We start from the raw sequence: 23739 nt of genomic DNA, 5'->3' as shown, positions 1-23739 counted from the left end.
AACATGAGTGTAGCAGGGGCAGAGAGAGATGCAGACACGGAATCTGAAGCAGGATCCAGGCTCTGAGCTGTCAGCACAGAGCCCGATGCAGGGCTTGAACTCACAAACTGTGAAATCATGACCTGAGCTGAAGACAGATGCTTAACTGACTACCACCAAGGCGCCCCAGAACTAAACATTTTCTAAATGAACTCCAATGTTGTCATTCAACAAGATTAGCAGTAATTCCCTTAAAACTTCTATTTTTGAAATATCATGTTTATATGAAAATTACAAAACAGGGCACAGATCTCTCATGCCCTTGACTTAGATTCCCTACATTGTTAGTATTCCTGAATATTGAGAATACTAGAACATGAAATCAGTTGCAGATGTGACATGGCATTTCCCGAACTCAAGAGCCCTCTGCTCTCCCTGGGCCACTGCTCCCTCCCAGAGAACCTCCAAATGGTAAGCACAAAAGCCCACACCCACTTCTGCTTCCTCCCTTGTCCTTCACACTTAAAAACTGTACAATTTATTAACTAATTTCTTTCTAGACAAGTCAAACAAAAGATGCACCAATATCCCTTTCAGCACTGTACCATGCCTCAAATTGAAGGCTCCTTGAGTCCTCAGATGTTATCTGTGCAACACACAAGGTGCTACAGTGGATATTTCCTCTAACTTGTTTCTTGCTTTAATTACTGTTATTTTGTTGACAAGCTTTCCAAGCTCCCCTGTCCAGGCAAAGCTGTGCCTAAACTGTCCCCAGAAACATCACAGCAACCATTTCTGATCCTAGGATGGTGACTCAAGAAGCAGAACCACATTTTAAATGCTAAGAAACCCTACCAAACTACCATCTGAAAAGACTTTACTCACAGCTTCTTCCAGCAGCACAGTATGAGGGGTCCCGTTCCCCCCAGGGAAAACAGGACTTAACATCAGATACTTAAAAACGTTACAAAACTTAACGTTTATACCGCTCACCCCCTATGGTTAAATACAGCTGACAAGCAAAACACGGACCCAACTTCTCCTTCATAAAGTCACTAATAGTGAGCCCAAGTGTGCTGGATTCTCTGAGGAACTTGAAAGAATTACACTCAAAGGCTAATTTTAGCACAGAGGAAGTCACGATGAAGTGAATAATAAATAGTTCACATCTTACTTTCTGCCTGTCCCTGGCTAAGAACTGGCCCCCAGCACAAAGGCTGTTCTAAGTGAGACTTCTGTGCTATTAAAAAATAAGGGGCACCTGGGTGGCTCAGTTAGTTAAGCATCTTCTGACGTCGGTCAGGTCATGATCTCATGGCTTGTGGGTTTGAGCCCGGCATCAGTCTCTGTGCTGACAACTCAGAGCCTGGAGCCTGCTTCGGATTCTGTGTCTCCCTCTCTGTCCTTCCCCTGCTCGCGTGTGCTCTCTCTTGAAAATAAACGTTAAAGGAAAAATTTTTAAAAAAACACCAGTGACTAAGGGCCTGCTCTGTGCTTAGTGAAACAGTGGATGTGGCCCCAGGCCTCCTGGTGCTCGCCTGAGAGGGTACTCAGAGGAAGCAGGGAGGCCTCGTTCTTCAGCCCAGAACGTCTCTGCACGAGGTACAGGGAGGTAAAAGAAAACAGGAAGGGCAGGGGCCCCACACTCACTTAAGGTAAGGTATGGGGACATGCAGTTGTTTGAATGGCACCCTCACCCACTCAATATGTCCACAGCCGAACTCTTGGAGCCTGTGAATGGGATCTTATTTGGGACAAAAAAAGGTCTGTGTGGATGTGATTAAGTTTAGAGTCTTGAAGTCATGCTTAATTTTCTATTGGCCATAAATCCAATGACAAGTGTCTTTATACAAGACACACAAAGGTGACTCGACAGCAGAGGAAGATCATGTGAAGAAAAAGGCAGAAACCACAATACTGCAATTACATGCCAAAGAGCACAAAGGGCTGTTGGTATTCAGCAGAAGCTGGAAGAGGCAGGTAATGGAGGAGGGGCTGAGAATACAACCAACACCTTGACCTAACTTCTGGTCTCCAGAATTGAAAGAATGAATTTGTTGTCTTAAGCCACCCAGGTTGTGGCAATTTGTTACAGCAACCCCAGGAAACTGATATAAAACATCATAATACTCTGCTTTGTATGTATTTTGGAATTTCCATAACTTACACAAATATTTTCGTGGCATAGTCTTCATGCACAGATGCGATGGCAAAGTGAGAGAGGCTCCCCGGAGGCCCTGGGTTCACGTGTGGGGCCACAAGTCACAGACATCCCATGAGGTCCTATCACCAGTCTCCCTCAAGACTCCTCTCTCACTAGGCCACTCCTGCTCCTGGGACCCTCTCGAGCATGTCCGCCTCAGGGTCACTGCATGGGGCATCCAAATGGCCTCTGCTGCCTCACGCTGTCCCGTGGCTCTCAGGGTGGCTGCAGAGACCTTTCCACTCTCCACCCCCCTGCCTGACTTGTTTCTTCTCAGGCCTGCCCCATGTGGTGTGATGGATTTCTTTCTTAATGTTGTTGCCTGCGTGCATGCTGTAGAATCTTAACACACATTCTGTATAAAACCAGGGTCCTTGAGTATATACCAGTGTCCGTCCCCAGTCTGAGATGAGTTCTCAGAGGGCCCCTGACTTCCTGGTGACAGCAACACCAAATCTCCCAAACCTTCCCTATGGCATAGGTGCAAGCCAGCAGGTCGGGCCTGCCTCGTCCTAGACACAATGTTCAATACCAGGCCTCAGAATGTCCCTGAGCTGTGAGATCGCCACCTGAGGAGGCCCCATGAACACTGTCCCTCACCCTCAGCCTGACCACACAGAGGCAAACGGGGTAATGTGGCACGGAGACTTTATTCTGGCCCCTCCCCCCTCCTCCTGAGTCAGTTCATATCTGATCAGCGAGTGGGCTCACTCAGCACTCAGAAAGACCCTCTTGCGTGCAGTGTTGGTATAGGGGTGCCAGCGCCACTCGACATCTGCTGTGGCCTCCTGCTCCAGCGTGCCCAGACGAATCATATACACTGGGGGGATGGAGATGGGAACACTGTCATCTATAATCCCAGCAACTCCTCCCCACCCCCCCAGAAGTAGAATAAAGCTCCAGACTCACACTTTAGTTCAAAGCGAGGTCCAACCTCAGTCAGCTCCACATTGCGGTGGTCGGTCTTCCTATATACATGGTGCCTGGGGCAAGGGGAGACAGGGAGCAGATGGGGGCCAACGATAAACAGCAGAGGGACACAAAGGTCAGGACACTGTTCTAAGGCCAGCCCGTGGACCCACCGGAAGGAGATATAATCGTCTTGGTTCGCAAAGGTGATGACTCGGTGGCTGTCATCTTTGGGCACGGGGAACAGGTAACGGAGTATGTCAGAGACCTGGGTCAGAGGAAGGAGAGCGGCAGATGCCCAGCCTGGAAGTCCCTGCCCCCAGCCCTCAACCCGCGGACCATGACTTACCCGCTTCCCTAGGCGGGAGGAGAAGCCATGCATGATGAGGTGAGGCTTGGCCTCTGATACGGTTCCCAGGTCAGGGATGTCATGCCGCATGACCACGTTGCACAGTGTGAAGTAAGCAGTGGGGCCGAAGGGCAGGTGGCTGACAATAAACCCCACTGGTGGGGCCAGGCAGGCCGTCAGAGACCCACTCTGCTCTCAGACGGTCACCCCAGCAATCCCAGCAGATACCTTGTCCCTGCCCACCAGACTTACCAGGTGTGCCTCGATGCTCATGGACCACCAGCAGGTCGGTGACCCCGTTGGATTTGCAGGCTCGCACCAGTGCCCCCACCTCATGCCGGCCGCGGTTCATGCGCTGGGCACCTGGGAACACCAACTTCAGCTCCTGCATATGAACACACTCCAAGTAGCACTGGGGCCACTCATGCCTGAGCATTTTCCACTTGCTCCCCACGCCTGGTACCTTTGCAAACATCTTGAGGCGAGAACTGGGATCTCGAGAGGTAGTGATCATGACCTTAGGATCCTCAACCCCTGCCCATCGATATTCATCATCCATGTGGTTGGTCACACCTGTCAGGAGCATGAGGGGCAAGAACAAGACACTGTCTTGGGAAGTAAAATGCTAACTTGAGGGAGGCTGAATCTGTCTAGAAAAACACTGTCTGGTTAATACCTCCAACAGTGAAAATGCTCCACACCTGCACTGGGCAGGAAGGTGCTCCCCAGCCACACAGTTTACAAACGCAAGTGTGACTGAGGATTTTAAATCTGATTTGATTTTAGTTCATTTTAATTATATTTATCACACAGGGATAGTTGCTACCATACTACACAAGTCCAGATTGTTAGGCCGAAGGTAACAGACTCCTTTCCCTCATAACAAATATTTGTAATGTCTTTGATACCTTGAATATTTGTTGGATAATGCAACAAATGAAACACCTGGATGCCAAGGAAATGCCAGGAGCTGGGGACATGGCAGTGAACAAAATGGACACTGTCTTGCCCTAGCAGAGTTCATACTCTAGTGAGGGAAACAGCAGACAAAACAGGAAGTGGGATGATACTGCATGTGTTATGTAAACGAAATTGGGAGCACTAAAGAAGAGCAGTTCGGAGGTGTCATCTGTGCAGAGCCGCGAGGGCACTTGGGGGACAGTTTCGGGAGCAGGAACTGCATAGCCTTTCCTTCAAGGTGTCTGAGGAATGACGTGGAAGCCAGCAGGCCCAAGTGCAGGGAGAGAAGCTGGCCCAGGGTCGGGGAAGTTCACCTTCACCACCGGCATCATCAAACTCCAGGGATCCCTGTAAGGCCAGAGCCTCCCTGCGTAACTCCGTGGGAATCAGGCGGTTCTCTGCAGGGGGAAGACAGAGGGGCTGAATGAGACACAAGCATGGATCCCTCATTGGAACAACACTGTGGCTTACGAAAACTTGTACAGACTTGACGAAAAAGTACCTTTTTTTACTCCTTTCTGTGCAGAAAGAAAATACGTGATTTTTTGGCAGGGGGGAAAAGGGGGAGACAAAACAATGTGTCTTACATGCCAACCTGTTAACAATGTTTACAGAGGTCTTCCTTTACTATTGTTTCTGAGTTTCATGGTTTGAGGGCTTTCTAAAATATTTAGTCACAAGTATATACTGTTTTTATAATTAGAAAACAATTAACAAACTAATTTTTTAAAGAATAAATCCAGAGTGCTCTGTATGAAGGTGGACCAGAAATCCTGAAACCCTCTGATAACAAAACTGCTCATCTGGCAGACTCTGCATAGTCAGTGCAGAGCCTGAGGTGGGATTGGAACTCACAAACTGTGAGATCATGACCAAACTGTGATCATGATCACATGTTTGATCATGATCAAACTGTGAGTCGAATGCTCAAATGACTGAGCCACCCAGGTGGCCCCTAAATTGCTACTTTTTTTTTTTAAATGTTTTATTTATTTCTGAGAGAGACACAGCATGCGCAGGGGAGGGTCAGAGAGAGAGGGAGACACAGAACCCGAAACAGGCTCTGGACTCTGAGCTGTCAGCACAGAGACCGATGCGGGGCTCGAACCCACAAACCGTGAGATCATGACCTGAGCCCAAGTCAGACGCTTAACCGACTGAGCCACCCGGGCACCCCGAGCATTTTTTATTTCTAATGTGAGCAGATAGGTCACAAGTGTTTACCACAATGCCTAATGCAAACATTTATATACAAAACATATGCACTTTCTGTCTAAACCATAAGAAAATCAAAGTGAACTTAAAATAATTAGAGGCATTACGCTAAAGTACTATCAGATTAGGAAACAAATTTGCACCCACACAAGACCCAAGAAAATAGGGACAAATATGGCATTTCCCATCAGGCATGTGTAACACTCTTCTTCAGTATGACAAAAACCAAAGAAAATGCTTTTTTAAAAAAAAGTTAAACCCTAACAACACATATAAAATTAAGTTCTCTACAATTTAAGCTTTAAAAAGCAAGGGAATCATAACAATGCTAAAGGACAAAAAGATATTCTTGCTACCCTGTACTGAAGAAGGTAGCAAAAAGAAAAATAAGGGGGTGGGGGCGGGAGATAAAATATCTATAGGACAACGTAAAACATTTAAATTTGGTTAAGAACTAAACACATTGTAAACAGAATTAACAGGCAAACTGTTAACTCTGCTTAGTGCTGCATAAATGTAAGTAATTCATACCCTCACGGAAGGGACATCCGGAAACAAACAGGAAGACCCAACAGGCAAGGGAAATGGCCAGGAAATAACTGAAGCTCAGCCACACTAATAGGAAGAAGCACTAATTACACGCGTTTCATTCCGCTGGATTTAAAAACGCAAACCGATGGTGTTTACAGTGACGCGTGTAGAGCGGCCGCGGGCGGCGACGGCGTACCTTCGAGCGCGCGCCGCACCTTGTCCTTCTTCTCCCGGGCGGCCCGCTGCGCCTCCTCGCGCGCCTTGCGGTACAGGTACTCCCGGCGCAGGCGGGCCTCGCGGCGCAGCTGGGGGCGGGGGGCCGTCAGCGCCTCTGCGGCCGCACACGGCCGGGCCCGACGGCCGCCCGCCCCGGCCCCCCGCGAGCCCCCAACCTCGAGCCCCGCAGCTCCAACAGCCCTCCTACCATCCTGAGCGCGGCTTCCACGTGGGGCCGGGAGCCTCTTCCGCTTCCGACGGCGCAGCTCCACCCTCGGTGCGGCCCCCAACCAGGAAGGCGACTAGAAGCTTCCCGAGGCTCTGCTACCGTTGGGAGTGCCCGCTGTTAAGATGGCGACGGGTGGGCGGGAGTTGCCAGGCGATTGGCCAGTCTGAGAGCCACGCTCACCCGAGCAGCCAATAGGCTGGCGTCGAAGCGTCGTCGGCCCCACGCGAGAGCGGCCGCGGAGGTGTGTGCGTGGCTCGCGCCCGCTCGCCGCGGGGCGGAACGCCCGGCCGTAGGCTGACGAGCCGCCCGAGCAGTCGTAGCCGGCGGCCCGAAACGACCCAGCAACTGTGGCAGCGGCAAAGCAGGTGCCCGGAGGCTCGCCTGCCAGCTCCTCCCTTAAAACGGCGGCCCCGCCCATCGCCACGGCTGTAGCCCACCTGCACCACGCAGCCGCTGCCAGAAGGAGCTAGCCGGCCACCGTTCCGGCCGACTGTCCGCGACGCTGGCCGACGTCAGGGCCGCCGGCGAGTCGGCGCGCGCCCTTAGAAGCCACTGCCCGGCGGCCTCTAAACGCGGGGCGGCCGGGCCCACGGCCGGGAACGCCCCTTGAAGGAGGGTGTCGGGGGCCTATTGGCTGTCCTGACGGCATGGCGAACGGCGATTGGGCGACCCGGGAAGAGGCTGGTTCCTGACTCGGTACCCTGGGCCATGGCTGCGCCGGACCTGCGGGCGGAGCTGGACTCGCTGCTCCTGCAGCTGCTCCAGGACCTGGAGGAGCTGGAGGCGAAGCGGGCGGCGCTGAACGCTCGCGTGGAGGAGGTGGGGGCCTGGGCAGAGGGCGGCGGGGCGTGCGGGGGTAAACGGGGTTTCACCGCTCTCCTCTCCTCCAGGGCTGGCTCTCGCTCTCCCAAGCTCGCTACGCTATGGGTGCCAAGTCGGTAGGGCCCCTGCAGTACGCTTCCCGCATGGAGCCCCAAGTCCGCGTCTGCGCCAGGTGAGGAGCTGTGCATGCTGGGGCGGGCGGGCAGCGGCCGGGCTGGGGCCTCCGAGTGTCCAGCCTGCCTTCTCGTTCCTCAGCGAGGCCCAAGACGGACTCCAGGCGTTCTGGCTGGTGAGACCCAGCGCCCAGACTCCAGAGGAGGTGGGGCCCCGCGAGGCAGGTGAGCACCCCCCCTTCCCTTCTGGGCGCCCTCCCGACGCCAAAGACAAAATGTACAGGATAATTGAGGAGATGATTTTATTGAGGGTGTTGCGATGGGGAGGGCGGCCCAGATTGAAGGATCAGAATGTCTCAGCAGGGTGTTTTTTTTGCTTTAGACTTTTATAGGGGAGAAATAGACAAGTTATAGATGAGGTTCGTCACAGTTGTGATAGTTTTGCAATCAGGGGAAGTTGAACAGAAAGTGTTTATATGTCTACCTTAGGGGGACAAAATTCTACTCAATCATTTATGAAAGGAAGGGGGAGTTGGAGGTCCTGTCTGGCCTTTCAGCATGTTCAGGCAAAATGAGAAAAGTCAGTGTGTGGCTCTGTCACAGGTAAACAAGGGAGTCATTTGCTAATCTTAGGAGAGTCTTGAGAAAGGGTGGTCAGGGCCTCTCATTTGAATCACAAAGGGAAGGATTGCTCTTTGTGGTAAGCTGCTTCCTGGAACAAATGGTTGGGGGTTATTTTCCAAAAACCCGATGTTTGTCAAGATCATGAGCTCAGATCAAGTTCAACATTGTCACTGAGAAGTCAAGGGTTATTTAATGAAACCCCCAACCTCCATTCTTTCTTTATCCAGCTTTGCGCAGACGCAAGGGTCTCACCAGAACCCCAGAGCCAGAGTCCTTCCCAGCCCTCCGGGACCCTCTGAACTGGTTTGGAATCCTAGTTCCTCACAGTCTGCGGCAAGCCCAAGCCAGCTTCCGGGAGGGTGAGTGGATCCTCTTTCTACTGGAAACACTTGGGCACTAATGCCATCCCAGGGCTGGATTAACTGCAAAGGATTTTCTAGGTTTTCTCCATAGCAGACTTTTGTTGTACACCTGTTTTTTCAAGAAGCATTTACTGGCTGTTGGTAACGTTCCAAGCTCATGCTAGGTGCTAGGAATACAGGAGGAAACAAAAGGGATAAATACTTCTCATGGAATGTTTATTCTGTGGAAGGGATAAAGAGAACATGCAATAAGCCAGCCCTCTACACAATACCAGGTAGAGAATTGTTATGAAAAAATAGGGTATGGTGGATAGAGTGGGACAGGAGTGGACCAGAGGGGTTATTTTATAAAGGGTGGTCTGGAAAGGCTTCTCTGAAGAGATGGAGGGAACTTTGTGGGTGATCTGGGAGATTGGTGTTGTAGGCAGAAGTGTTAGCCAGGGCAAAAGCTTTGAGATGAGATCACGTTTGGGCTGGCAGAGAGGAAGCCAATAAGTTGGAGTGGAACTTACGTAGTGGGGAATGCCAGAAGCTGAGGTCAGAGGAGGCTTGGCCAGGTGGTTTGAGGCCGTGTAGGCCCTGATGAGGACTTTGGCTCTGAACAGAGGGAGGTGCATTGGACCCACAGAGTGATAGGAAGGTTGTGGGTACTGGGTGGGACATGACAAGGGAGGAAGCAGGTGCCAGGGAGCAGCCATGCTTGAGATGGAGGTGGAGGCAGTGAAGGAGGGGGTAAGTGGTGGGAACCTGTATGTTTTGAGAGTAGAAGCCACAGGATTTGTTGATAGATCAATTGGAGAGTTAGGGAAGGAGAGAAGTGAAGGATGAGCCCCTAGATTCTAGCTAGGGAACCCAACACCTAGGACGGAAGCTGCCCTCACTGTGAGAGGGCTGCGGAGTTGTACCACGGGTAAGTCAGGAGTTGGGTGTGAGGGTGTTCCCAGTGCTGTGTGGTATAGACTCTGATCAGGCGTCGGGGCACACACAATCTGGAGTTTGGAACAGACCTGGCCTTGAAAGAGCGATTTGGGAGCTGACTGTATGACACTGGTGTTTAAATTCCCAAGTTGCTGACACAGACACAGCATTAAGGCTGAGATCAGCAGAGGGCCTTGGACTGTGGAGAGGAGGTGGGAAGAGAAAAGGGAGAAACCATATGAGGAGACTGAGAAGCAGTTGGTGAGGCAGGAGCAACACCCAGAGGGTAAGGGATCCCAGAAGACAAGAGGAGAAAGTGCTTCCTGGAGGGAGGTGATCAGATGCACGGCCAGCTCTGCTGTTAGGCAGGTAGGCTGAAGACTTAACTGGCCGGTGGACTAGGCAGCATGGAGGACCCAGATGACTTAATAGCAGAGGCATCAGGCAAAAGCCACCTCGATGTGGATCCGGAATGTGGAGCACTCTTGGGGGCAGAAAAAACAGAAAGACAGAGTGGGAGAACAGTGAAGGACTGTGACAGTGAAGGAAAGAAGAAAGGAAATGAGGGCATGCACAGTGTTATGATCTGTGAATTGTTAGTTCCTGATGGGTGTGATATAAGGAGGTCAAGGAAGTCTGTTGAAGAGGTAAAATTTTCTGAGTCTAGTGAGGTTCTGAAGCAGCCAATGCAAGGCTCTTCCTGAAATATTTTAGGAATAGTATGGAGGCCAGAGAGTTCTGGAGCCTTTCCAGTCTTTGGGGATGTCTCCTGAGTCATGTGTCACATCACACATATCATGGTGACAATTCTGTCTCTTCATTTAGGCCTGCAACTGGCAGCAGACATGGCCAGCCTTCAGATCCGCATTGATTGGGGTCGAAGCCAGCTCCGGGGGCTTCAGGAAAAACTCAAGCAGCTGGAGTCTGAGTCTGCATGACCTGTGACTGGAGGCAGAGGAGCGAGCACAGCCATCCCCTCCTGCGGCTACCTCATCTCAGGCCTTCCTCCTCCACAGATTGCCCTGTCCCTATTCCCAGCTGATCCCTGCTACTTAAAATGTCTCTGGTTTGCATGTTTCCAGCTTTGTTAAGTGTGAAAGTTTGAAGAGGCAAACTGAATAATGTTGACAGTCATTTCTGTGACACCAGTTCTAGGGTTGTGTTCTGCTAGGACACATCCGTGTGGGGCAAGGGCAGAGCTGTTAGGTTGGTTCGTGTTAGTAAATAACCAGGACAGTCTCATGGACACATCAGCTGCCGTTTCTTTACAGGATCCAATACTACACAGCTAGTGGCAGAGAAGGACAGAAAATAGGTGCTTCAGTTTCACTAGATTCTCAAAACTGATCTTGATACATGGGTAGAAAACCAAACATGGCTAACAGATCAGGACAGCATGATTCCAGGTCAATAAAAAGCACAAACACCTGAGTAATAGGCAGTTCTTGACAGGTTTTAAGCCAGAAAGTAAAACAGATTTGACTTCGATTTTCAAGGGAACTCTGGGAAGCAAACTCCAGGAAGAGACCTTTCAGATTTTTAAAAACTTTCCTTTATCTTTTCAGGAGTGAGACAAACCCTCTTTTAATTTTTAAAGGTCCAGTTGTATTTCCTGTGATGGGAACTATGGCCATGCTTCATTTTCCTGCTGGGTTGTAGGTATTTTTAGCAGTTTCAAGGAGGTAATCTTTATGTTTGGAGAAAATTAATCCTTTGTTCTTAATATGAAATATAAATATTTTCCCCAGTTTATCTTTTAACTTTGCACATGGTGTTTTTTTTAAGCCTTTATTATAAAACACGTTAAACTGCATAAAACAATTGAATAGCTTAATGAATAAGGTGAAAACTATAGTAACCATCACCCAGCTCTTGTATTTTTCTAGTCAGTTTTCTTAATAGAGTTGAATTTATCAATCAGCTGTTTTATGATTTCTGGACTTGCGGTTGTAATTGATGTGATAAAGGAACTCTCCAATGTTTTCGTAAAAAACTTTCAGTTGACGTATGGGGTGAATCTTGCAACCAATTTGTCTTTTCTACCATAGGTCTACATACGTACATTATGTCGATTAATCTACCCTTACCTCCGACTTGAGATGCATGCCACCTTTCATTCTTTCACTTAATCCCGATGTATGCCCCTATCATATTTTGGACTTCCATTGTTTCATTGATTTTACTGTCAGTGAAAATCCTTAAGCCTTTCACATATACTTTAATTGCAGTGGTCAGATTTGTGATTGGATTGGGGAGAATTTTTGTTTCGTTTCTCTTTTTGCCACCTTGGGCTTAAGTTGTCAGTGAAAAGCTTATTGGAAGCACTCAAAAGTAAACTAGAGAAGAAAAGTACATTCCCCTCCACACTAGTTGAATTTCAGAACAAAATACTATTACCAACGAAGTGCCAACCAGTGAGATTTTGAAGCTAAAATGAGAAGACACCACAGTCGGTTTTTGCTTTTCACGGACAAGACATTCATGTGGAATTCTGGTCCTGGAGGGTGTCCTTCATTTTAGATGTCAGGAAATGACCATTCATTGTTTGGAGTTGGGCTTCAGGTGTGCCTGCAAACACGACACAAAGACCGAACCCTCGGCAATCTGCCCTGGCTCTAGTCGTTTAGATTTACGGGAGGTTGTTTCCTGCTTTCTCCTCTAGGGTGTTGATAGTTTCCTGTCTCACGTTCAGGTCCTTTATCCATTTTGAGCTTATTTTTGTGCATGGTGTGAGAAATTGATCTAGTTTCATTCTTCTGCACGTTGCTGTCCAGTTCTCCCAACACCATCTGTTAAAAAGGCTGTCTTTTTTCCATTGGATACTCTTTCCTGCTTTGTCAAAGATTAGTTGGCTGTATACTTTTGGGTCCACTTCTGAGTTCCCTCTGGAAAACAGTGTGGAGGTTCCTCAGGAAACTAACACTAGAACTCCCCTAGGACCCAGCAATAGCACTGCTAGGAATGTACCCAAGGGATACAGAAATGCTGATGCATAGGAGCACATGTACCCCAATGTTCATAGCAGCACTCTCCACAATAGCTAAAACATGGAAAGAGCCTAAGTGTCCATCCACAGACGAATGGATCAAGAAGATGTGGTTTATCTATACCATGGAATACTACACGGCACTGAGAAAGAATGAAATCTCGCCATGTGTAGCAACGTGGATGGACCTTGAGGGTGTTATGCTGAATGAGATAAGTCAGGCAGAGAAGGACAAATACCATATGTTTGCACGTATAGGAGGATTAGGAGGAACTTGACGGAGGAACAAGGGGGAGAAGAAGGGCAGAAATGGTGGGGGAGAGGGAGAGAGGCAAACCATGAGAGACTCTTGAATGCTGACAAAAACTGAGGACTGATGGGCGTGGGGGGGAGGGGGGATGGGCATGGAGGAGGGCACTTATGGGGATGAGCACTGGGTGTTATGTGGAAACTAATTTGACAATAAACTATTTGTAAAAAAAAAAAAAAATTGGCAAAGGAAGTATGAAAAAAAAAAAGGAGATTTACGGGAGCAGGAGTTCCCGCCCCTGAGAGAGGCCCGGATGTTCCTACCCAGACTCAGTTGTGAGAAAGGGGTTCTTGAAGCTGGGACTCACGCAAGGAGCTGCAGTCAGAAAATTTCCATTGGTGGACTGAGGCCGGTAGTGCACCGCTGTTGTGTGGGGGCGCACAGGAGACACCGACAGAAGCGATGTATACACGATGAGCAACCAGCCACCAGCACCTCCCATATGGTCTAGCGGTTAGGATACCTGGTTTTCACCCAGGCGGCCCGGGTTCGACTCCCGGTATGGGAATTAAGGGTGTCTGTTTGTTTCAAGTTGTAAGTGCTGGCTGGGATCTTATTTCTTTCACCGCAGGTGGAATTGGATATTGCTTTATTTAAACCTGGAGATATTGAGGCCCAGGGCCCCAGCCTTCTGTGTTTTGAATGAAGTGTCGATTTTTACCACATCAATAACTGACTTCTCTATCAGCAACTCTTTAATTATATGTTACAGTATACACTATAGAAGTGAATACTATTATATTTAAATATTAAATAATATTTAAAATACTCAAAATTTATTGCCAGTCTCAGTGGAGGGTGACCACTGTCTGGCCCTTCCCACACACCTCTGGGTAGAGACACCCTCCAGGAGGAAGGAGGGGATGGGGGTGGAATCAAGACCCTTGAATCCTCTGCTCCAGAGACAGTCCAGAGGCTGGGCTGCGATGGTTGGAGCTGAGGCTCTGGAGGAGCATAGGATGCAGGGCAGGAACGGATTGGAGAGAGCCAGTTGGAAGAAGTCTCTGACAACTTAACTTTCTCTGGTCTTGTGGCCGCTTTATTTGCCTAATGGTACAGTGGTTAGAGTTCCGATTTTTTTCACCTGAGCAATCTGGTGTTCCCCCTTACCCTTCATGGAAATTACTTAAAACTTTAAGATAACCCTTCACCCAGCCCCCCTCCTTCTGCAACACGTACACAATTCCCGTCAAAAACTACAAACAGGAGTCACGAAGTGCCTTCCTCAATTTTCCACCCCCTTTTCTCTGGTTCATTTAGTCAGTCCAAGGAGAGGTTATGTGCAGGGCTGAGGTCCCGCCTTCAGGAGTAGACCACTACAATAATTTATTCATTCACACATTTTGAGGGGAGAAATTACTTCTATTTACAACTCTTCTTAGATCCATGAGAAAACTGAAGTCACAGAACAAATTGCTGCCTTGAAAACTGGAAAGAAGACTGAATACAGAGAGTCATAGTATACCAGGCTCAGAAGGCGCTGCTGGAGCCAGCATCTGGTAGAAATACTTAAAGGCTAATTGACCCTGCTGAGAAAAAATTCTCTACAGGCCTACAAGGGCCTTTTCTTTTCTTTCTTTTCTTCTTTTCTTTTTTCTGTCTTTTCTAATGTAATTTTATTATTTTATTTATTTTGACATGTTTAATATTTATTGTACTTTTGCAGAACAAGAGTCCTAGGTAGCTGCTATCTCGGTGGCTTAATTTAGACAAAAATAGACAAGAGGCATCAATTTATTACTATAGCAGATTTAACAGTGACTCACTAAATTATTTAACAGAAGCATTTTCTAGAAAGTACGAATCTAGTCACATGAATCCAAAAATAAGTGAAATATAAGAACACCATACACATTTTGTACAATGCACTTTTAGTTCTCCACAGTTTCATTTGGTATAAAGCAAATGTAACTTGGCTCTGATGTAGACAATTATTGGTATGGTTTTCAAGTTTTTCAGTGTGGGAAAGTGACTGTGGCCCTCCTCAACATGGAGCCCATAACACCCCCTGGGAAGGTTCAGAATCAACTCACATATCTGCAAACAGACTAGAAACAGCCAGTCAGGCGAATGCTGGTTTTCCTCAAATGAAAACTGAAAAAGAAAAAAAGAAAAAAAAAAAAAAAGATTTTGCCGGTTAAAACAGTTTCCTATTCCATTTGAAATCTAGGCATGGATCCGCTGGCCATCAAACTCAGAGTCAGAGCCCTCAGGAAAGCTGGAAGAAATTCTTCAGAGACAGCAAAGTGAAAGGTTTTCTTTTCTGTTCTTTTCTTCTTAATGTTTATTTACTTTTGAGAGAGAGAAAGAGCCTGCACCTGAGCACAAGCTGGAGCGGGGCAAAGGGAGAGGGAGACCGAGGATCAGAAGTGGGCTCTCTGCACAGAGCCCAATGTGAGGCTTGAACTCAGCAACTGTGAGATCATGACCTGAGCCAAAATCAGACACTTAACCCACTGAGCCACCCAGGCACCCCAAAGGTTTTGAACCCGAGCTCCTCAGCCAGGACAGAGAGAAGCAGGCAGATTCTTCAGAGGAGTTGGGACATTTTTATTTATAAACTAAGGAAATGAAGAGCCCCCAGCCAAAGCATGTGAGATTTTATGAAAGAATAAAATCTTTAGCATGACGTTGGTTAAAGGCAAAAGAAAATTTCCATCTGCAGTAACAACTTTAATTTTTTCAAAGGAGTAGCCATTTTAGATTCCATTCTAAGTCAGGATGACTGTACATAAACTTTATTTAAACCAAAAGTCCAATTTCTGGCCCACCTGACATACACTGTGCATCTGCTTTGTAAATGAGTTGCCTAAAGGAAAACCATCTTGTTGATGAGTATCAATGAATATTCCTTGCATTTCTTGATACTAAAACTTGTGATTCCTGCCTATATGTTAATCTGTAATCTCTTGACCTTTTAAAAATGTTTTAAGAATCTATAACCCTGCGCAGTGTTCATTCTCCAGAGCACTATCTTCTCTGTGCACCTCCTAGGCACTGTCCTAACTTGGGCTTGAATAAAACTGTCTTTCTTTCTTTTAGAGTTTCTAAAAGTTATATTCATTTGGTGTCCACAATCCTCACATTCCTGTGGGTTTTACCTCCAGGAGCCCTATAGGTTTTTAGGATCAAGACTGGAGAAAGATCCCCTGGTGCTTCTGGGAAGGGGAGGGGAAGAGTGACCACTGTGAAATATGCCAGGGCACCCAGTCCTCCTCAACAAAGGTCTTTCCTCAGGGAAACTATACTAGAGCCAACCTGTCCTGGGGGGAGAGAAGTACCCAACTTTAACCCTCTCCAGACTTCCTATATCACATTAAAAAAAAAAAAGGTGGGAAGCACTTTTGAAGGTTTTAGCCTCAGGGAAGAATCTCTCTTAAAAGACTATAGGATTATAGAGTATTCCCCCCCCCCCCATATTATCACCACATCTGTACTAAGGCTCCTGTACTATAATATATATATTATATTATAATATAATATATATTATTATCTCTCAGTCCTTTTTCTTAACATAATTTATTGTCAAATTGGCTTACATACAAGACCCAAGGCTCATCCCAACAAGTGCCCCCCTCAATGCCCATCACCCATCCCCCCCTCTCCTCCACCCCCATCAACCCTCAGTTTGTTTTCTGTTTTTAAGAGTTTCTTATGGTTTGCCTCCCTTCCTCTCTGTTTGTAACTATTTTTCCCCTTCCCTCCCCCCATGGTCTTAAGTTTCTCAAGATCCACATATGAGTGAAAACATATGATATCTGTCTGTCTCTGACATTTCACTTAGCATAATACCCTCCAGTTCCATCCACATTACTACAAATGGCATTTCATTCTTTCTCATTGCCATGTAGTATTCCATTGTATATATAAACCACATCTTCTTGATCCATTCATTAGTTGATGGACATTTAGGCTATTTCCATAATTTGGTTATTGTTGAAAGTGCGGCTATGAATATTGGAGTACATGTGCCCCTCTGCATCAGCACTCCTGTATCCCTTGGGTACATATACTGGTTTGGGTAATATCTCTTGGTTCTGAGGCTAGAAGTCTTAAGACCAAGTTGTTGCTAGGGCCATGCTTGCTCTGAAGCCTCTAATGAAAACTCCTTTCCTGCCTCCTCTTAGGTTCTGGTGGCTCCTGGAAATCCTTGTCATTCCTTAGGTTGGAGGTGCATGGCTCAATTTCTGCCTCCATCTTCAAATGGCCTTCTTCCTTCGATGTGTCTCTGTGTGTCCTTTTCTCTTCCTATAAGGACAACAGTGATTGGATATAGGGCCCATTCTAATCCAGTATGACATCATCTTAACTTAATTGCATCTTCAAGATCCTATTTCCAAATAAGATCATACACTGACGTTGCATACACTGCTGAGTACATGTTGGAACAGATTACAAGACCAGTGGATTCTTGCAATATAGTTCTTATAAATGCTACCTTGACCAAGTTTTGAGGCCCTGGCTGGAAGCCAGTCAATTGCCTTTCTTGAGAAGCTAATTAGATCCACACTAACCACTACTTTTATCAAGGTATGGGCTGGTATACACTTGCCCTAATCACTCCAGGGCTAGGTACCAGACACCACAGGAAGCTCCTATGCCCCCAAACCTGCTGAAATTATTCAAACTAGCCAATCCTAGCCCTGGTTACCCTGCTTAATCCATTAATTCCCACAAAGTGGTGTGTAGGTTCCTTTTCACCCTTTCTGCCTCTTGACCTTACCCTTTGTTATTCTTTGTCCCCTACTGCCACTTCCTTGCCCCACATGATGTATATTCCCTCTCTTGGGAACTTTGAGTAAAATTATCTTTTCAGTGGCAGTTGTCCCCTGTATGTTGGCCATACCATACTTTAATAATAATAATAATAATAATAATAATAATAATAATAATAAAACCTACTGAAATAGGGGCGCCTGGGTGGCCCAGTTGGTTGAGCATCCAACTCTTGATTTCTGCTCAGGTTGTGATCCCAGGGTTATGGGATCAAGGCTTGAGCTGGGCTCCAAGTTGAACATGGAGCCTGCTTAAGATTCTCTCTCTCCTCTCTTTCTCTCTCTGCCCCTCTCCCCCACTCATGTGTGCTCTCTCTGTTGCCCTAAATAAATAAAATAAAATAAAATAAAATAAAATAAAATAAAATAAAAAAACCTACTGAGACCATTTGTCCAGCAAATCAGGATGGTTTGGTTCAGACCACATGACATGTCACTAGACATTTCTTGATTTACAGGTTCTTCCAGACAGTAGTAGCAACCTGGCCTGTCATTCTGATGGCTGTCGTGTCGGTGCTGTGGGGCCATAGCTTCTTTTTGTTGCCAGCACCAGATGTTGCTCTGAATCCACTCAACAAATTATAAAATCTGTAAACAGAATCCTTCCTTACATCCTCTCTGAGTCAAGGTGTTAAGTGCCCAGGACAGATCACCTGGGGGCAGTTCAAATTACTTGGTTACTTCTGATTTTTAAAAAGGCTCCTCTGAAGGGAGTGAGGCAGGACCCCATCCAGGTGGCAGGGGATGAGTCTGAGTAATCCACTGGTCAGCACGTGGTAGGGCCAATGGAGTCGTTATATCCTGTAACAGAGTCATTTTATTTAGCTTGTTCCACACTATAGCTGGAGACACTCTGTTTCAAGCCATTCATGGAATCAGTGTGAGGACATCCTAGTGACCGTGGCATCCACAGGTCCTATGGTAAAGGTCATGATTATTCTGTAGTCATTTGTCTAATTGCCTGAGTCAGCAGAGTAGGAGGAACCACATGGATGGAAACCAGTAGCACAAAGCTTAATGAAGAGGGAAAGGTTGGGGGACACTATCCCTACCCTGTCTAAGACCCCTGAGGAAGTCATGCCATTGTTTTAGGAATGTAAGACACTGGACAGCACTCATGGGCCTTTCTGAGTGCTGCTGCTTACCAGCATACGAAGGGCATGATGCTCAAAACCTGGAACCCCAAAATACTGATAAGGCCATTGTTGCTGTCATGGAAGTGGATATGGACCCCTCAGAGGTCAACTGAGACGTCATGGAAAGGTAGGCCACTGCCTACAGACAGGGCCATTTGGGACCACCAAGAGTTTACTTGGTAAATATTCAAAGGTAAAAATGGTTTGGGACAGACTGGAGACTAAAACAAAAACTAAAATTTTACTTACCTAGACAAGTAAGCCATTTTTGAAAGGTTTTGCCCAAAAAGACAATGAAAAAAGTTGGTAGTCCAGACCAAGGGCTAACTGCACCATGTCAAGAAGAGGCTATTATAACTCTCTAAGTGCAAACCCCAATCCTTGGGAGACGGACTGGAAAGGCTTGTAAGGGGAAAGTGCCACCTATTAGGGGCTCCTCCCTCTTTCCCGCTTTTGCTGTAACCACCTAGAAGGTATACACATAGTGTTATTACCCAGACACAAAAGCTATAAATTGTGGATCCAGGCAGCTAAAGGACTATAAACAAACAAACAAATAGAAAAGAAAAAAGAAAAAGACACACACAAAGAAATGTAGATGCAGGGTGGAAAAAAGTAAATAAAACATATGTTTAATTTGACTCAATTATATGTGGAAAATGTACTAAAATTTGTATAACAAAAAAAATAAAAGGGGATTTTGTGCCTCAACAGTATAGGTTCTGAGTTTTAACATCTGCTAAACTGCACCAACGGACAAAGCTTCATGGTCTTAATCAATGCTTGGGCTCAAATTACTTAGGTCCTGCTAAGTGTAAACACTGTACCCTTTATAGTCTTAGGAAAGCAACTCAGTATAAAGTAGAGAAAAATAAGTATGCTTCAATTTAACTATAGCCTTGCCAAAATTTCCCATATTAATAGTATTTGTTACTCTAAAATATCCCAATTGGACACTGATCCTCTAACACAATGAGGAATAAATTAAAATTAAATTAAGTTTTTGGCAGTTATAAATTGGCTTGAGAATAATGAGACCTCCGTAGACCTCCAGTTAATATGGCCCAATGTAAATTAGAGAAAGGCCATCAAGGAGTAAAGCTATTATATAAGACCTAATTAATAGAGGAGTGATTATTCCCACTGATTCCTTAACTACCCAATTTTGCCTGATTTTAAACAACAAAAAGCATGGGTGACTCAGGATTGAACACTGCACCCCCAATTTTGTGGTCCCTTCCAGTAATTATTTCATACGTAGTGCCCAATTTTATTAAAATTACTGACTCTATCCAAACCATAAAAGACTCTGAATAGCTAGAGCAATCTTGAAAAAGAAAACCAAAGCTGGAGGCATCATAATCCTAGACTTCAAGCTGTATCACAAAGCTGTGATCATCAAGACAGTATGGTACTGGCACAAAAACAGATGATCAGATCAATGGAACAGAATAGAGAACCCAGAAATGGGCCCACAGATGTATGGCCAACTAATCTTTGACAAAGCAGGAAAGAATATCCAATGGAATGAAGACAGTCTCTTCAGCAAATGGTGCTGGAAAACTGGATGGTGACATACAGAAAAATGAACCTGGACCATTTTCTTACACCATACACAAAAACCAACTCAAAATGGATGAAAGACGTAACCCTAAGACAGGAAGTCATCAAAATCCTTGAAGAGAAAGCAATCAAGAACCTCTTTGACCTTAGCCACAGCAACTTTTTTTTTTTTTACAAAGAGTTTATTGTCAAATTAGTTTCCACATAACACCCAGTGCTCATCCCCACAAGTGCCCTCCTCCATGCCCATCCCCCCCTTACCCCCCACATCCATCAGTCCTCAGTTTTTGTCAGCATTCAAGNTCCCTTTCCCCCACCATTTCCCCCTTCTTCTCCCCCTTGTTCCTCAGTTAAGTTCCTCCCAATCCTCCTATACGTGCAAACATATGATATTTGTCCTTCTCAGCCTGACTTATTTTGCTAAGCATAACACCCTCAAGGTCCATCCATGTTGTTACACATGGCCAGATTTCATTGTTTCTCCTTGCCATGTAGTATTCCATGGTATAGATAAACCACATCTTCTTGATCCATTCGTCCGTTGATGGACACTTAGGCTCTTTCCATGTTTTGGCTATTGTGGAGAGTGCTGCTGTGAACATTGGGGTACATGTGCTCCTATGCATCAGCATTTCTGTATCCCTTGGGTAAATTCCTAGCAGTGCTATTGCTGGACCATAGGGGAGTTCTATTGTTAGTTTCCTGAGGAACCTCCACACTGTTTTCCAGAGGGGCTGTACCAGTTTACATTCCCACCAACAGTGTAGGAGGTTGCCCGTTTCTCCACATCCTCGCCAGCATCTAGAGTCCTCTGATTTGCTCATTTTAGCCCCTCTGACTGGCATGAGGTGGTATCTCAGTGTGGTTTTGATTTGTATTTCCCTGATGAGGAGGGATGCTGAGCATCGTTTCATGTGTCTAGCCACAGCAACTTCTTACTCAATACCTCTCCTGAGGCAAGGGAAACAAAAGCAAAAATGAACTATGGGGGCCTCATAAAAATAAAAACTTCTGCACAGCGAAGGAAACAATCAGCAAAACTAAAAGGAAACTGATGGAATGGGAGGAGATATTTGCAAACAACATATCAGATAAAGGGTTAGTATCCAAAATCTATAAAGAACTTATCAAACTCAACACCCAAAAAACAAATAATCCAGTGAAGAAATGGGCAAAAGACATGAATAGACACTTTTCCAAAGAAGACATCTAGATGGCTAACACACACATGGCAAAATGCTCAACATCACTCATCATCAGGGAAATACAAATTAGAACCAAATTAAACATACCACCTTGCACCTGTCAGAATGGCTAAGATTAACAACTCAGGAAACAGCAGATGTTGGCAAGAATGTGAAGAAAGAGGAACCCTTTAGCAATGTTGGTAGGAATGCAAAGTGGTGCAGCCACTCTGGAAAACAGCATGGAGGTTACTCAAAAATTTAAAAATAGAACTATCCTATGACCCAGCAATTGCACTACTAGGTATTTATCCAAGGGATAAGGGCGTGCTCTTTTGAAGAGTCACATGCACCCCAATGTTTATAGCAGCACTATCGACAATCGCCAAAGTATGGAAAGAGCCCAAATGTCCATTGACAGATGAATGGATAAAGAAGATGTGGTATGTATATATAATGGAGTATTATTCAGCAATCAAAAAGAATGAAATCTTTCCATTTGCAACAATGTGGATGGAACTAGAGAGTATTTTAAAAAAAAATTTTAATATTTATTTCTGAGAGAGAGAAAGCGTGAGCAGGGGAGGGTGAGAGAGATACAGAATCTGAAACAGGCTCCAGGCTCTGAGCTAGCTGTCAGCACAGAGCCCAATGCGGGGCTCAAACCCATAAACCATGAGATTGTGACCTGAGCCCAAGTCGGACACTTAACCAACTGAGCCACCAAGGCGCCCCTACTCTGTGTAACCACACTGTGAGGAATGCCTCATTCAGTTACCATCTTGTTTTACAAAGTTAGTAATATTTGAAAACATATGCATGGAGGTATAATGTAAGTGCTACATACTCAACTCTGAAAGAACACTGTGCGGAACCCATCATCCAACAAACATCAATTTTCACTATGTTAGTAGTGTTGGAAAACAGGTGGGGAGACCAATGATGGAAGTGCAGTATGCTTATCTGTATGAAACAAGTGTGTGGAGTGCAACATTCCATTAATGTCTTGACTCACAAGGTTAGTAATATTTGAAAACATATGCATGGAGGTATAATGTAAGTGCTACATACTCAACTCTGAAAGAACACTGTGCGGAACCCATCATCCAACAAACATCAATTTTCACTATGTTAGTAGTGTTGGAAAACAGGTGGGGAGACCAATGATGGAAGTGCAGTATGCTTATCTGTATGAAACAAGTGTGTGGAGTGCAACATTCCATTAATGTCTTGACTCACAAGGTTAGTAATATTTGAAAACACATTAATGGAGGTATAACATAAATGTTATATACCCAACTCTGTGAAAAAACACTGTGGGGAACCCATCATTCAACTAACATCATCTTTCATTATGTTAGTAGTGTTAGAATACTGATGTAGAGTCCAATGACGGAAGTGCAGTATGCTCACCTCTGTGAAACAACACTGCATGGAATGCAGCATTCAGTTACCATCTTTTTTCACTAAGTTAGTAATGTTTCAAAACACATGCATGGAAGGTTGAGGTAAGTTATATACTCAACTCTGTGAAAGAACACTGTGGGGAACCCATCATTCAACTAACATCATGTTTCACTATGTTGGATTCTCATACACCTTCCCTCTCTCCGACCTTCCTGTGGTCTCTCCCTCCCACTCTCTCTCTCAAATCAATAAATAATTTGGGATTACACTTAAAAGTAGCTGGCAATGAATGAGTGTAATTTGTGGCTTTTCACTTGAATTTACTTTTCTGGACGTTTCTTGTGTTCAAGACTGCAAATATTAGTGGGTAGGTCCCAAATGTCAATTTGTTGCTTCTAGCAAGAAATTCAGTACTTTTTCATGATTAACAACAATAACTTCCAAAATGATATTTTTGGTTTGCTCTTAACTGAAATGAGTTAGTTTTCTTTTTCAGGCAAGACCCGTTCTTTGGTAGAAACATAATATACTATTGTTAGGAATGACAGAAATAGAAAACACTTTTCTAAAGAAGTTTTTCAGTTAGAAGACGATATCCTAGGGGCGCCTGGGTGGCTTAGTCGGTTGAGCGTCCGACTTTCGCTTAGGTCATGATCTCGCGGTTCGTGGGTTCGAGCCCCGCGTCGGGCTCTGTGCTGACTGCCAGCTCAGAGCCTGGAGCCTGTTTCAGTCTGTGATTCCCTCTCTCTCTGACCCTCCCCTGCTCACGCTGTCTCTCTCTCTCTCCTAGAAATAAAAAAAAAAAAAAGAAGAAGACGATATCCTAGAAACGTATGACCGCTCATAGAAATGTATGACATCCAGATGGCCACCAGGCACATGAAACAATGTTCTAACTTTACTCACCATCAGGGAGATACAAATCCAAGCCACAATGAGATACCACCT

General features: G+C 45.7%; 3 protein-coding genes and 1 non-coding gene across 12 annotated transcripts in view; 2 read left to right on the top strand and 2 right to left on the bottom strand.

Annotated features, from left to right (window-relative positions):
• Positions 1-2813: 2813 nt before the first annotated feature.
• IMP4 (IMP U3 small nucleolar ribonucleoprotein 4) lies at positions 2814-6722 on the bottom strand. Of its 4 annotated transcripts, XM_039256964.1 has the most exons (9): positions 6571-6708; positions 6343-6451; positions 4715-4798; positions 3904-4013; positions 3693-3825; positions 3441-3595; positions 3265-3359; positions 3092-3165; positions 2814-3002 (listed from the first exon to the last, which is right to left on the bottom strand). In XM_039256964.1, exons 1-9 carry the CDS (start codon positions 6571-6573, stop codon positions 2890-2892), a joined length of 876 nt encoding a protein of 291 aa, XP_039112895.1. In that variant the 5' UTR covers positions 6574-6708; the 3' UTR covers positions 2814-2889. The 4 variants fall into 4 exon arrangements, with proteins under 4 accessions (XP_039112895.1, XP_039112894.1, XP_039112896.1 ...); XM_039256963.1 differs by having other exon boundaries at positions 3265-3595; positions 6571-6722; XM_039256965.1 differs by lacking the exon at positions 6343-6451 and having other exon boundaries at positions 3265-3595; positions 6571-6714.
• Positions 6723-7128: 406 nt separating this feature from the next.
• CCDC115 (coiled-coil domain containing 115) lies at positions 7129-11429 on the top strand. The gene is made up of 5 exons (XM_039256968.1): positions 7129-7410; positions 7482-7585; positions 7669-7751; positions 8378-8509; positions 10256-11429. Exons 1-5 carry the CDS (start codon positions 7300-7302, stop codon positions 10366-10368), a joined length of 543 nt encoding a protein of 180 aa, XP_039112899.1. The 5' UTR covers positions 7129-7299; the 3' UTR covers positions 10369-11429.
• Positions 11430-13162: 1733 nt separating this feature from the next.
• Positions 13163-13234, top strand: TRNAE-UUC. The gene has a single exon. It is a non-coding gene; the product is annotated as a tRNA-Glu (tRNA).
• Positions 13235-14540: 1306 nt separating this feature from the next.
• Positions 14541-23739, bottom strand: part of LOC120248584 (palmitoyltransferase ZDHHC11-like) — a 43941-nt gene continuing 34742 nt past the window's right edge. For 4 of the 6 annotated variants that reach the window (XM_039256969.1, XM_039256976.1, XM_039256974.1 and 1 more), the window contains one exon: positions 16694-16974. In XM_039256969.1, the coding sequence (XP_039112900.1) occupies positions 16822-16974 (153 nt within the window). In that variant the 3' untranslated portion in view covers positions 16694-16821. Of the gene's footprint in view, positions 14821-16693; positions 16975-23739 lie in introns of those variants that run through there. The other 2 variants (XM_039256973.1, XM_039256972.1) reach the window with 2 other exon arrangements.

This window comes from Hyaena hyaena, unplaced genomic scaffold (assembly GCF_003009895.1).
Source record: "Hyaena hyaena isolate Hyena2069 unplaced genomic scaffold, ASM300989v1 scaffold_602, whole genome shotgun sequence".
Classification (NCBI taxonomy): Eukaryota; Metazoa; Chordata; class Mammalia; order Carnivora; family Hyaenidae; genus Hyaena; species Hyaena hyaena.
The sequence above is the reverse complement of the archived record's forward strand: the minus strand, read 5'-3'. Positions and strand labels throughout refer to the sequence as shown.

Excerpts from the sequence above, each read along its gene's own strand:
- CCDC115 (XM_039256968.1), top strand. The coding sequence starts at position 7,300 with ATGGCTGCGCCGGACCTGCGGGCGGAGCTGGACTCGCTGCTCCTGCAG. Across the intron at positions 7,411-7,481 it reads TGAACGCTCGCGTGGAGGAG|GGCTGGCTCTCGCTCTCCCA; the intron begins GTGGGGGCCTGG and ends CCTCTCCTCCAG. Across the intron at positions 7,586-7,668 it reads CAAGTCCGCGTCTGCGCCAG|CGAGGCCCAAGACGGACTCC; the intron begins GTGAGGAGCTGT and ends CTCGTTCCTCAG.
- IMP4 (XM_039256963.1), bottom strand. Across the intron at positions 4,799-6,342 it reads GGTGCGGCGCGCGCTCGAAG|AGAACCGCCTGATTCCCACG; the intron begins GTACGCCGTCGC and ends TTCCCCCTGCAG. Across the intron at positions 3,166-3,264 it reads GACGATTATATCTCCTTCCG|GCACCATGTATATAGGAAGA; the intron begins GTGGGTCCACGG and ends CCCTTGCCCCAG.